The 14,023-nt window shown below is 40.7% G+C and overlaps 2 protein-coding genes across 10 annotated transcripts in view; one reads left to right on the top strand and one right to left on the bottom strand.

Annotated features, from left to right (window-relative positions):
- map3k14a (mitogen-activated protein kinase kinase kinase 14a) overlaps positions 1-2,017 on the bottom strand; it is a 22,489-nt gene extending 20,472 nt beyond the window's left edge. The window contains exon 1 of one of the 3 annotated variants that reach the window (XM_061845425.1): positions 1,859-2,017. In XM_061845425.1, coding sequence (XP_061701409.1) covers positions 1,859-1,883 — 25 coding nt within the window. In that variant the 5' untranslated portion in view covers positions 1,884-2,017. Of the gene's footprint in view, positions 1-239; positions 262-464; positions 616-1,858 lie in introns of those variants that run through there. The other 2 variants (XM_061845426.1, XM_061845424.1) reach the window with 2 other exon arrangements.
- The window catches only part of gpatch8 (G patch domain containing 8), a 26,975-nt gene continuing 14,118 nt past the window's right edge, over positions 1,167-14,023 (top strand). For 2 of the 7 annotated variants that reach the window (XM_061845412.1, XM_061845408.1), the window contains exons 1-5: positions 1,370-1,432; positions 5,549-5,626; positions 6,351-6,388; positions 9,074-9,092; positions 13,520-13,592. Coding sequence is in view for 5 of the 7 variants with exons in the window: in XM_061845408.1 (XP_061701392.1) it covers positions 13,586-13,592 (7 nt within the window). In the remaining 2 variants the exon portion in view is untranslated. Of the gene's footprint in view, positions 1,433-5,548; positions 5,627-6,350; positions 6,389-8,119; positions 8,381-9,073; positions 9,093-12,869; positions 13,593-14,023 lie in introns of those variants that run through there. The other 5 variants (XM_061845405.1, XM_061845406.1, XM_061845410.1 and 2 more) reach the window with 4 other exon arrangements.

Consider the following 14,023-nt stretch of genomic DNA (forward strand, 5'->3'; position numbering starts at 1 on the left):
TTAACTTGTTGACCGTGTGTAGTTACGCCATATAATAACGGAAAATGCGAAATTATTGCCTCCATCGTTTAAATTCACATAAAACTTAAAACCAAAGTCAGATTTTTAGCAAGTTGGAAGAAACAAACTGCAAAGACGGCCTTCAAGATTTTTCATTTTTTTCACGAAGCTACTGAGCCGACACGCGCTGAAGCAGACAGACATGTCGACTACTCGGATCGAAACATGACTAATACCACCTTTTCTTAACAATTCGTGTTTATCCGTTCTTTCACTGCTGACATTTTTTTGCCACATAAACTGAGCAAACGGGAAAAAAACGTCATCGCCAGACCGGAAATGCGCCAGAAACAGGCCCATTTTGTATTAACTTTTGACGTCGCGAAGAATACAGACATATTATACACTATTCAAATGCATAAAAACTCCTGAAAGTAAATTCTGGATGATATATGTTTACTTACCTAGTGTCTTTTTAGTAGGCGTTGGTCGTTTGTTGGAGATGGAAAAGTAAGTTGGAGTGTTTTCCTGCTCGATCTATTACTTTCAGAGTAAATGTGACCCTCGAGGCTTTATCACATTGGCAGTGAAAAATACCAACTAGTTTGGATCTTAGTGATTTAATAAAATGTAAAATATGTTTATTCCACACAATGCTCTGGGTTGTGACATTCCTTTTGCTTCTACAAACGGCGCCTGTTCTTTTAATTTGAAATTGAAATTAGTAGGGCATGATGCGGCAGCGGTGTTCCGTCTAGTTGGACTTCTCGGCGGAAGCCGTTTATTCCCATAAACCACCTAAATTTTCTGAATTCTCAGTTTCGGTGCGCCTCACAGATTATACCCACATCAGTGATACATTTTTGTCTATTATCCACGCAGTAATGTAAATAAGTTGTACCTTGTGCAAGATGTTAAACGTGGCCTCTATTGTTTTTTTTTTTTTTTTTTTCCCCGGACGACTTTCGTTTCATTTCCATTCTCTCCACTTATCAAATTCAAATACAATACTGTACTATCATTTTACTATTGTAAATAAACATGGAATACTTGGCAGTTTGAGACGTTAAAAAGCGTTAGTACAAAGTTACCACTAGATGGAGACACAAGAGGCTTTTGTCAAACTCTAAGGCGATCATACTGTGTCAAATATTGTTACTGTCAGTACACTTGAGATGTATTTACGGAGTAAGGTGATTGTAATAGTAAATACACCGAATATTTTAGCTTTAAAGTGTTCTGCAATAACGTCCGGGATTTACTGGGTTTATGTTAGCCAAGTTTGAGGCGAATTGACAGCGAATAGTCTGCCGAGTGCGCATCACAGCGGTGCGAGTCCGCTGTGGGACCCACACGGTCAGCAAAGAGAAGCTGCTGTGTTTAGAAAATGGCTGACAGATTTTCTAGGTTCAACGAAGAACGTGATTTCCAGGTAAAATGCCACCCGTGTATCTCATTTGTTTGTTTTGTGCGACCTATTTGATGTCTCGGGATACCAATAAACAAGCATTAACACTGACAGTCGGTGAATTTGTGCATCCTCTCGGCTTGTTAGCATATTAGCAGCTAGTCAGGCTAACGGCAATGCACTGCGGCTCTTCCCAATTTCACTTCACCCTTTCGATGTTTTGGCGTTCTGCAAATTAACCTCTTTTCGCAATTATTGTGAGTCGTAGCACTCGTTTGCCTCTCCGACAATAATATTACCCACTAACCACGCAGCGATACGCTCGATAATTGATACCGAATAGCTCTTTAATGACCTTGAGACCGACTGGTTATTTTATGGACATATGCTAACGAGGCATGGCTTGCCAGCTAGCATAATCCCAGACGCGAAAATCATGCGTTATGTTACCTTTGGGATGCATTGACCGTGCCATTTTCTGAAACGGAATTCTGAAAACTTCTGCGGTCTACTCTTAGTTCACTTCACCAAGTGTCTGCTGTTGCTTGGAATAATAAAATAACTGACGGTGGCAAGATAAGCGTTAAAGCACTACAGTAATTGCTGATGCAGTTGAATCACTTTAGTAGTCTTAGTGTAATGATACGGTCACACGCAGTACATGTCAATTGGGCAACTCATGAGACAAGCATTGCACTTTCTACTTATTAAATTGTTATGCTTGTCACCATTAATTTAGGCAAATTCCAAGACAACCGTTACACATTCTACTAAATATTTTGTAAATTGTAGTTTGCAGTTGGTCCAACATTTATGTTGCGCGACCACACCCAAATCCATTCATTTTGCAAACCGCTCATCCTCACTAAGGTGGCAGCAAGATGACTTCTGCAAGAGGCGAGGTACACCCTGAATGGGTATATAGAGGCAAACATCATACACATTCACTGAGAATGACGAGTCTTCAATTAATCTATCATGCATATTTTCGGAATGAGGAAAGCACCTGGAGAAAACTCACACAAGCACCGGGAGAACATGCAAACTCTACATAGAAGATGCCAGATTTGAACTGGAATCTTCAAAACTATGGGGCAGATTTGCTCGTACACGAGTATACTCGTCATCTTCTGATTAGAACGACGAATATTAGTGCATTTCAGTGGTTGAGACATAACGTGAATTCACTTGAGTTCCAGGCCTGACACGCCTAACAGCAATATGATTTACTGCGAAAGGCCTGCGAAGAACTGGGGTCCATAACAATTCAGTGAACAATATATCTGTCTGATTTACACTGCCCCCAGATGGCCAAGGTGGTTACACTGGAAAGAGCAGCATTTATTTGATGAAATGTGATGGAAAAAATTGTAAAATTTTTTTTATTGAAAGTCATTATCGGCGCAATAACTATACACCAAAGTATAGTTGAATACAAATCCCGATTTATGACCTATGGTTTGATGCACAATTAGATATTAAATGTGGGGATTAAAAAGTGTTTTGATAGCAAAAACTGGAATATTTAGAACACTTTTTTTTATTATCTTACATTGAACAAGTAGTTCTAGATTTACAGAGTAGTAAAAAATAAACTATGCCGTAGCAGGCTTTTGGATTGTGTTGTAATCCAGAAATGATAAAATATGTACAGGAGTATGCCTTTTTTGGATCCCCTTGCTTTAGGCATCATATCTTAAAAGTACATTAAACATATTTGAGACGTTTCCTGTGAGTTAGAGTAGTTTTTATTTTATTTTATACATAAGGTGGATAGTCTGGGTCTTGCTCCCATAGACAATGTGTAACTGTCTGTTCATGGGAGAAATGCAATTTGAATGAGTCTGTTGAGCAGTACACTTCCCAGTTGCGCCACCGTGCCCACAGTAACGCATGGATGCTAATTTAATACAGCCTATTCTGGCAAGTTAAAATGTAATGTAATACCCGCACACTCGGTCATGTTTAGACATAGCCGCTGGTTCCCTTTCAGTGGCTTTATTGAATAAATGCTCAGATAACAAATGCGTAATCGGTGCATGAGCAACAGTGGCCAGATCTCACGCAGAGTCTCTGAACGCCCAGACTGGCTAACAGGTTAGCCATGTAACAAAACAAGAAGGAACACATTAAATTGATTCATCATGCCCAACCCTTTTTCCTACTGTTACATGCACTGGAGAGCAGTGCACTAGAATTTCGAGAGTACAAAGTTGCTGCAATTTAGTGCTGGGCCACAAGCACATGAAGTGGTGTGATGACAAAGACACCCACATGAGAGTAAATTGAGAGAGTGGGAGATCCCATCATAAACCCTCCTCACTGGGTACGCTAGTGGTGATGTAGGTTCCCGTTTTAATCTGAATTAGTGACCAACATCGCATTAAATCACCTCATTGTGGTCTCGTAAATTGTGTTAGCCTAGGCCAGTGATTTCCAACTTTTTCCGAGCCAAGGCACATATTTAGCAATTGAGAAATCCCACAGCATGCCAACACACATAAAGTTCAGGGAAAAGTGGATACATTTATTGCTGTATGTACTTGCTAGCATCTAATAGAGCAGGGGTCACCAACACGGTGGCCACGAGGACCACTTAAGGCCCCTGCGAGGAATGTTCTTAAAATAGCGCAGGTCACAAATTGTCGTTATTTGTGCGTTAAATTTTGAATTTGACTTGCTTACATTAAAATTTTTTTAATAATTCAGTGTAATATAAAGTATTTGTATATTTGTGAAGTATAAAGAGTTTTGTTATTTTGGAAGTTTGCCTCAAACAGATCATGTTGCCCTTTAGACGATCGGTTCAGACGAAGTAGCCCTCAGTCAAAAATAAGGATGGCAACCCCCATTAAGTAAAGTATTTCTTTGATCTGTCTGTCACTGTGCCTCACTGGCATAACTAAATGACTAAAGACACGTTATTTCTTGGAAATATACATATATTTTTAAGGCATTAAATAAAATTTCATTATTTCCCACAGCACACCTGAAGAGTGATCACGGCACACCAGTGTGCTCCAGCACATAGGTTGGGAATTACTGACCCAAGCAAATTCAAAAACTCAACCAAAGTGTTTAAAAATACAGACGAATTGGTGGGGCTGTGTGATTAGCCCTTAGTCAAGGGCAGATAATTTTTTTCTTTCTTATAGAAAAAGCAAATAACAATGACCCCAATAGGATGTGTTCTTTTTCTCCAGAAAACCAACTTTTAAAGAGTTTTTTTTCCAGCAAGTTGTTCTTCAGAGACTTGCGTCAACATTGATGGAAATTCTAGAACTAAATTTCTTCTCGATGGATGAAGGGAATATAAATTTTGTCCTTTTTGTCAAAACATGTTCAGGTGAGATAAGGCGACCTTGGCAAAATTTTCGAGCCTTGCGCACACATATCTCGGGACAAAAGTCTCCAATGTTTGGAGAAGTCGCTGCTTTTGCAATGCCTTAAATAGGAACCGTGTCGTTGTCAATCTTAAGTGCTATTGACTCAGTGATTGCTTTCCACCGGGCTCCTTTCTATTCATCCAGAAGACAATGTGGAGATGATTCCACTCATGCTGTCTTTTTCTTACCAGCAATTGTTCGCCACTTGCTTTTTAGAAAAATCATCTTTTGGAAACATCTCTTGAATATATCCAAATTGGTGAATTGGCAGCACTGACTGCAACCAGCTCTACTTTTTTATGATCACCCAATCCTTTGTGTTGGTTATCCATATGAAGTAATATCCCCCTTACTGCCAGATAAAAATGTGAGACGAAAGGGAGGACTATTTTCTGAATTTGCGTTTTTTTTTTTTTTTTTTTGCTCATGTGAAGGTCGGCGGACTTGCCAAGACATAACCTTCGCCTGTCTTCCGCAACCGAAGACAGGAAGCCATGTGTCCGCCGTACAAACCCGCTGTATTTGGAGTTAAAAGACCCACAGATTCATTCTCTCTGTCCGTGCAGTAGTGTGCCCCTTCCTCCTGCAAGAAGAGCGGACATGACTGTGATGTGTGCAGTTTTAGCCTTGTCAATGAATTATATTTTTGTTTGGAATTACAAACGGACACATTGACGGAGGTTCTTTAATTCACGACAGTAAAGAAATGAAGACTTCATGCGTTTAATAGCCTTGTTTAATGTGTTTTGCTCAGGGTGGGAATCACTTTGACCAGTATGAAGACGGCCAAGTGGAGCTGGAGCAGGCGTCTCTGGACAAGCCCATCGAATCGGTAAGGCCGCATCCTGTCATCCTGCTCCATTGGACCAGTTGTGAGAGTGGATGATTGGTCCAGGAAGATTTTAAAAAAAAAAATGTTTTTGACCCCCCCCCCCCCCTAGCAGTAAGCGTTCTCTTGACTTTATTTAATCAATAGAAATGTTCATCTCGTGTCCATTAATACCTCTCAAGCCCGTCTCCCCTGTGTCCTCAGCTATCCATTTCTGTGTCACATTTAACTTGATACAATACATGCTAGCTAGGTCTTCTGTTTTAGTTGCGGTTATGTCATCGTTAGCCTTTGTTACGCTGAAATAAGTTGATAGGAAAAGGATGGAGTGGATAAAGCACTGTTAATTAGCTGTCAACGTAAGTGGTACTTTTAGTCTATAGGTTTTAGAGTTTTTGTATATACAGTATATTATTATGTTATGATCTATAAAGCTGCCATTTGAATCCAAAGTGAAAGTGAGTTCGTACATGTCCTTATTTATTCATCCCCAACCCAGGTCGAATTAGTTAGGAGTGTTTACACCGCTCCTCAAAACAACAAAGGACACATTAGTTCTGGATGTGTGTGTTTGTGTGTGCGTGTGTGTCTGTGTGTGTGTGTGTGTGTGCGCGCGCCTGTACGCGTGTATGTGTCTGTATGTACGTACCTTTAGAATTTGTTTGTGTTTGTAGGACAGTTATCTTATTGTACACAACTTGGGGTGTTCGACATTTCTCTCCTGCAGCGAATTGGCCCCTCTATTAGCTAAGCAGCCATGACCCGGTTTGTATTTGCACGCTCTGCTTTCTTACTCCTGTCTCTAGGGTCCTTGTAAAGCTTTTCTTGACTGTTTTTTGTCTCTTTCTTGCTCTCACTCACCACTGTTACGTTCAAAATCTCGACTCTGCCTATCTCTGTCTTTCTGTTTCGCTCCCTCCCTACTACACAGTGATTCGGTGTACAGTACCCTCTGTCATTCTGTGCTGGCATGGTGCTTGTGCAACTGGGATTGCATTATTATTATTTTTTTTTCTCCAAAGAGGCACGTGAAGAATAGCGCAGGCAGCTCTCTCTTTTTACTGTCTGCTGTACTCTCCGTCCCTTCTTAAAGTGGTCTCTGAAGCCTTCCTAAGCAGGCCCACACCCCTCTTTGCTTCCTTGGAATTGAGCCAGATCTCATCCGGATGATCTATGTGAACCGCTCAGACTGGAACCACAACCACCACCACCCAGATCTGAAATGATTGCAGTGATTGTAACTGACAATGCACCAAAAGTAAAGGTGGAATGAAGTATTATAAGTTACTTTCTCACAAAGGGAGTCATCCACTCCTGTCGTGGGCGGTGGAGAGGTATGAAAAATACAAAAGAGCGAGAGGTGGCCTGCTTACCTGGCTTGAGTGGCTCTTCTCCTGCGCTATTATTTATGGATGGGAGGAGGGGGCCCTGAGAGATGAGAGAAGAGTATTCAACCATGCAAAGTTTTTACAGCAAAAACTGGTAAAACTATCAAAGAATACTGCTATGTATAGTGTGGTACCTTCATTTTTGAGTGTATTCATTCAGAAACCCATCTTATTACTCGACTTTCTCGTGTATTAAATGATTGTTTCAGATTGGAAAAAAAAGAAATTCCTTGAATCTCTTCAAGCACCCCAAAACACCACATTTTTTCATTTTAAGTGAATACAAATTGCACTAGATTGGATTCATACATAAAACATAAAGGATAAAAGCCATAAAAAGGAAAGATTAATTCATCGTTGATTGTTTGTATGTGCTTAGCGACTGGCTGGCAACCAGTTCAGGGTCTACCCTGCCTGTTGCCCGGAGATGGCTGTGATATGCTCTAACACTCCCACGACCCATGTGAGGATAAGCGGCATAGAAAATAGATGGATAATTACTGCACGTTGGGACAAAACTGTAATGTGTGGTTTTAAAAGGGCGCAGCCTGGTGCTCGAGATCTGGAACATAGCCGCTTAGACTGTGAGCTCTGCGACATTAGAGTTGGGGTTCTGTAGCTACTTATGAGTGTTTTTCACTTTGTAATTGTCTGACTGTACCATTCAATAAACGGCAAAGATGCTGTCCATGACAATTTTTGCATTTAGCACAAAGCAAAAAGTTGACCAAGCTCATGAGTCGCAAAACCTTGGGCACTCCTAAATCAAGGTACCTTTTCCTTTGCGTAGCCTGATCGAGTTCACCGACTGATATGATATGCTCATCATTTCTTCCAATGAGTACTTCATCATGGCCTCTTGGAGACCCTCCCCCCCGGCCACTTGTTTTATGCCATCAATAGGCGCTAGAGGTCGATTGTACTTGACTAGGATCTTTTACCCGTCTCCCCCCCCTGCTCTCCCTTTTGATCTTTGCTCCTCTCTTTAACATTGGTTTTGCATTGCATGCGTGGTAGCATTCAGTCCGACATCACCAATGGTTCTCCATCCTTTCCTCCCTCCAATCTCCCTCCCCCCCCACCCCTCTTCAATCATCCATCCCCACCCCTTAGCCTTGTCCTACCTTACCCCGCCGTTCCAACACTCGACTCAGTGATATGCAGTTGGTACCCTCAGAGTCCCAAAAAAACACGTAGCCCAATCTCTGCACAGCCTCTCTATCAAACGCAAACTCTATTCTTAATCAATCATCCTCATTAGTTACAGCTTTCTTCCTTAAAAGAAATCTCTTAAATTTTCCTATGAAATTTTACTGGGCCACAAACTATTCAACTGCAGCTTGAAAGATTTGGTCATCAGATTGAAGAGGTAAGTATGGTGTCTGTATATATTACTAATCGTACTTTCCATAGGAAATGTAGCAGTAACCTCGATTCAATGAGTGATAACCATCCATATTTCTGATTTAATTGTTGCACAACTGGTACACTGTACCACTGGCACTTGACAAATTTTAATAATTGGCCCAATGAAGGTATGTGCTACATAAACTAAGATAGAGACCAATTCTTAAGCACGGCCTTCCCAGAACCTGACAAATTTTTCTATACATATATTTTTTGCTTTCTATCAACACACAATTATATACACTCAACAGCTAATTGGCTGTACAGACGCATTACATCAATACTGTAAGGTCTCTAGGTGGGCTCTGCTGCATATCTCTTCCCTTGGCCTTATCTTTGCAAAAGGGCACTGTGCCATTAACAGCGCAGTGTATACATTCTAAAACCCGCCCACAGTTTGTAGAAGGTCTTTTGTTTGGATATTGTTTACTGCTTTTCCTCTCTCTTTGATTAACAGTTGGTGGATTTTTTTTTTTTGTACTGTTCAAATTTTTTTACATGCCTACCTTTTCTGTTTGTATACCCTATTGTTTTTTTTTTTTTTTTTTTTTTAATTTAAAAATCAGAGAGAAGCAGTTTTAGATTTATAGCAGAATAGCAGTTGAAAGGGTTTGGCTGGTTTCTTACGTTGTCACATTTGACTGTTTTTTGACAGCCCAGTATTTTAAAGCCAGGTTCGTATGGAAATGCCTTCACTCCACTTGCACTGCTGTTGGACTCGCCGTCTTTGCTTTCATCCGTCCTCCTGTCTGTCTGTCTGTCCGTCCATCCTGGCGCACTCACATCTGTCGCTGTGTGACACGCCGCCGGCACCTCATCTCCGCCACCAGTCACAAATGTTGCTCTAACCAGCCCTTCCTGTTTTTAGATTTTGAGAAAATGAAACCAGGGTCGTGTAAGCACATTCAAGGAAACTGGAACGTTATATTATTTAGGGTTTCAGACCAGTCGCTTGGGGAGATTTTTATTAAATGCCTGACCCATTGCCTCAGCCCTAAATCTATTAAAGATGCTATCGTATTATAATGCTGCAGTATGGGACTGAAAGAGCGGAGTGGAAAGTGTGAAACATTCACTACAGCAAACTCTCCATTGCTCCGCTCGCCCTTACTTTACACAATGAAACAGTGGACCACACAATGAAAGAGCACATGCTCAGCAAACTGTAGATCATCACATCCTGTCTATCTTTGGACATGTTAGCCAGGGAGTTAGGTATACTTCGCCTTAAGAGTTAGGCACTTTTCCTCTAAGTCTGTTAGTTTAGCATTTCTTTGGTACTCTTTGAAGCAGAAAATCTGTCGTTAATAGCGCTGTATAATGCGACAAGGAGCAATGCTGTGTTGTAACTTAAACTCCATTACAAAAACAAAACAGTTCTGTTAATCATATTAGTGTTCTTCCTGTTCTTTTCCTAATGTAGCACATTCAGTTATTTTATTTATATAGAGCTAAGTCATATCTTATTCCTTGCTTCTCCAGAATAACTGCTTTTTTTAAATTTAAACATTACCAAACACTATAATTTTTAAACAAAAATGCTTCCTTAAATATATCGAACCTATGTTTACTTGATAGTCTAAAACAGTGATTCCCAAACAGTGTGCCGGGGTACAATTAGTGTGCCGTGAGCGCTCTTCAGGTGTGCCGTGGGAAGTTATCCAATTTTATGTAGTTGCTAAAAAAACATTTATTTCAAAGAAATCATGTATCTTTATTCATCTATTTCTGCCAGTGAGGCACAATGACAGAAAAAAAAAATCCTCTTCTATTAGATGGCAGGAAGTACATACAGTAATTAATCCATCCATTTTTGGTGACATTTACTTTTGTTGGTGTGCCGTGGGATTTTTCAGTTGTAAAATATGTGCCTTGGGTCTATTACGGTTGGAGATCACTTGTCTAAAAAACATCCACATTTTCAATCTTGAGGTGACACAGTGCTGCATGACTCCGTCAGTAAGGGAAGAGGCAGGGAAGATAGGTGACCATTCAAGAGAGTTAATAGATTTTTTATGTTAAAAGTTTTAAATTGGTTATTAATAATGTGTAAAAATAAGAAATGACATGGAGATAGACCAAATTATCGACTTGTGGAAAAAAAAATACAAAATTGTCCATATTAGGTCATGCGAGGTTCCCACCGCACAGTGATGGTATGGAGCAGGTCTAGAATCACACTGCTCCCACTCATTGAGAACTGAACTGAACTGAACCCTGCATGTGCAGGCACTTTGCACCGAAATACTCTCACTCGGGAAGAAAAGTGGGACAGACCGTAAGTCATTTTGAGGTGGGCGTCTGCATCAACAGATTGCAGCGTAACCCTATTGTGACTGCACTGTACTGGCAACCACGCAAGGTTGCATAAAAGTGTTACAATACAGATGATCAGTATTTTGTTCCCAATAGCTGCACGCAGGGAACTGTTCCAGTTAGTGGAAACATGGCTCTCAATTTAGACAATACATCACACTTTTGAGATGGGAAGTGGCTTCTCTGGATTTGGTGCGACGCACCAGAGAGATGCTTGCAGAGTCATTCGATGTAAAATGGTTGGCATTGAAGAAGCCACCCCTGATGAGGACCTTGTGGGCTGAGATGGTGTGCATGCTGCGTGGAACTGCCACTCCCCCTTCACATGCACTAACCCATTCATACCCAGTTTAGTTTTCACGCCCCTGAAAAAAGCTCCCCTTTGCCATGCCTCAGCCTGCTCTCTACTGCCCCTCCCCGTACAGCTGATCAATTCCCGAAGTACAATTTAAAAAAAAAAAAAAAAAAAAAGGGCCCTGTTGAGCCATCACCACCTTCTCTGTGCCTGATCTGAGACTAACACACTTGGTGTTTTGTTAACCCTCTTTCCACACTCTCGCCTCGTCAGTTGTATGTGCATCTGTGGCAGTGTGCTACTAATACAGATTATGCTTTTTGTTAAAGCCCGTTTAACAAAAAGCTGCATGTTTTTTTTTTCTTTTGTCACAACCCCCTTCACATTACATTTTGTGAATGTTGATGTCACTGTGATTATAAATATCCTTCGTTTGGTTTGTATGTTTTACTCTTTTTTTTTCTTTTTTTTTTTGCTGAATGTTAGACAAGCCTAGAATAGTTATAATCACAATAAAACAACACTTAAGAAAATCTCATTGTCATGTTTATTTGTGCTTGAGGTTGCATTGTAGTGTTTAGTGTTCAGAAAGTCTTGCATTTCACATAATGTTTTCAGTTTTTTTTTTTTTTTTTCATTTTTGTTTTCGTGCTGACCCATACTAGTTACCTAACGGTCTCGGTACACATGCACATTTTACCTCAAAGTGTTTCAGGAGTTCCCGTTTTGAATGTTCTTACACTCCCGTTTGTGATTCATCTTCAGTTGGCGGATTTTGGCAATAATATTAAGAAACCGTTCGGAACATTTAAACCTCAAAATGAAATGGCCTCTTTGCAATTGGTGTGGGGGAAAATGATAAAAATGAAATTAGATGGATATAAAGCCAGGCTACCTAATTACCTCAAATAGTAACCCCACCTTTAAAACACACCCAAATGACTGGGTTAGTGTGTCATCGACTTGACACGATAGCAACTTGCGCGGTTGCAGTTGGCATCATTACCGTAGCAAAAATAGCATCTGTAAAGCTGACTGTTGTATGTTGCGTGGAAACAAAGCTGGTCCATTTTAAAATGTACTGGAAAAAGACTTGGTAGCGATATATTTAGCAGTCAATATCGATAATTCTCATTAATGTCGCATGTTACTGGACCCTATCATCATTGCCAGATTACAAACAACCTTTTATTTCTCCATGACTGTTCTCGCAATGTGTTTATGTCTCAAAAGTATTCTCAGTCAATTGACTGCCCGTCAACATGACAGCACGGCTCCAACTACCGGAGACAAATTCCTTGTGCGTCTTTAACGTACTCTGCAATTAAGATGATTCTGAATTTGATATCAGCTGGCATTAAGCCAGTCATGAAAACATTATTTAATGAACCTCCTAGTGAATGCCTTGTCCGTGATCGTTGTCTGGTAGTGCAATATGAAATTCCAGAAACTAAAAATAGAGTACATTGGTAAATACAGTAGTTGCTTCCTGGCTAAAAGTTCACTTCGTTAAGTTAAATAGCATCTTTAAACTATTAATACTTTTGATTCCTATTAAAATTATCAATCACGAGCATAATACTTTTTTTTTCTTTTTTAGGCATGCCTTCAAAATATTAAAAAAAAAAAAGAACATGCACAGTGGCAATTTTCTTTTTTTTTTTCTGTGGGGCTACTTGCATACATCTCCCTCTTTTTTGGCCTGGCCATATTCCCTTCACATGCACATTCTCTCGACCCCCCCCCCCCCCCCCCCCCCCCCCGGGCCTTGTAATGGTAATCCAAGGCCCCGCTGGCACCACTCCTGTCTCTTCCTCTTGCTTTTTTTTTTTTTTTTTTTGTTTTTGTTTTTTATTTGTGAGAATTATGTGTTTCATGGTGATTCCCCGCCACCACCCTCCCTTCCTGTCATGGTTACAGAATCACAGCAAGCTTGGAGTTTCTGGTCGTCATTTTGTTACTGCAAGATTTCCATACTCGTTCTGTGTCACTTTTCTTTGTTTACTAAGATCGTGCTCTGTAGTGGTTCATATCTGTGTGTGTGTGCGTGCGCATGTGTTTGTGTACGTGAACGTACGTACGTGCGTACATACGTGTGCACGCGTGTACGAGATGCATACATTGCCCTCCGTCCCCCTTCCAACTTCTAGTGATCAACGCCATTTGCCTTTAAAAGGCACACACACTCCCACATTAGGATCGATTGTACTGTGCAGACTACACATAGCCTCATTGAATAGTTGAAAACCCAGCGCCCCCCCTCAGTCTCCCACCCTTCTATCCCCACACTCGTGCTGGAAAACACTGACGTACACTTTGTAGTTGATGTGGATGACGTTAATGACGACAATGGTGGTGGTGGTGGCTGTGCTGATGATCGTGTGAGCTGAGTGCCTTGTTTTGTCGTGTGAACCGTGATTCCACGGGGAGGGAAAAGCTCCTCTTATTATTGGAATATTTCTGGTTTCTCTCCTCTCTCCTGTCTGCTAGGACAATATTGGGCATCGGCTGCTTCAGAAACATGGCTGGAAGTTGGGCCAGGGCCTTGGCAAAACCATGCAGGGTAAGCTCTCACTCGTCCACGCACACCCCTACTGCCACTTTCCAGTTTTCTCTGGTCACATTTCCAGCGTCCTTTAAATTTATTATTATGATTATTATTATTTTTTTTACCAGTGATTTTACTACACCTTCTCACATCCGCCTTGTCAAAGTAGCCTCACTTTGGTTGCTCCCCTGCTGCTTCCTCTCGAATTAGAAGTTGGAGGGAAATGTTTTGGGAACTTAATAAAGTGGAATCGGAGGAGGGGTTCTGTATGTTGGGGAATGCATTTTATTTACAGATGTTCAGTTAACGTATGCTTCAATTGAGTAAAGTTCACACTTAAGTATTCTCAAGGGTTTATTGTTAGTGTTCAATAAATGTTGTGCCTCTAGGCTATTCAGCTGTCATCTGCAGAGTTTATAAACCTCTCATTAGACATGCTTTGGTAC

This window comes from Syngnathoides biaculeatus, chromosome 16, assembly GCF_019802595.1.
Source record: "Syngnathoides biaculeatus isolate LvHL_M chromosome 16, ASM1980259v1, whole genome shotgun sequence".
Taxonomy (NCBI): Eukaryota; Metazoa; Chordata; class Actinopteri; order Syngnathiformes; family Syngnathidae; genus Syngnathoides; species Syngnathoides biaculeatus.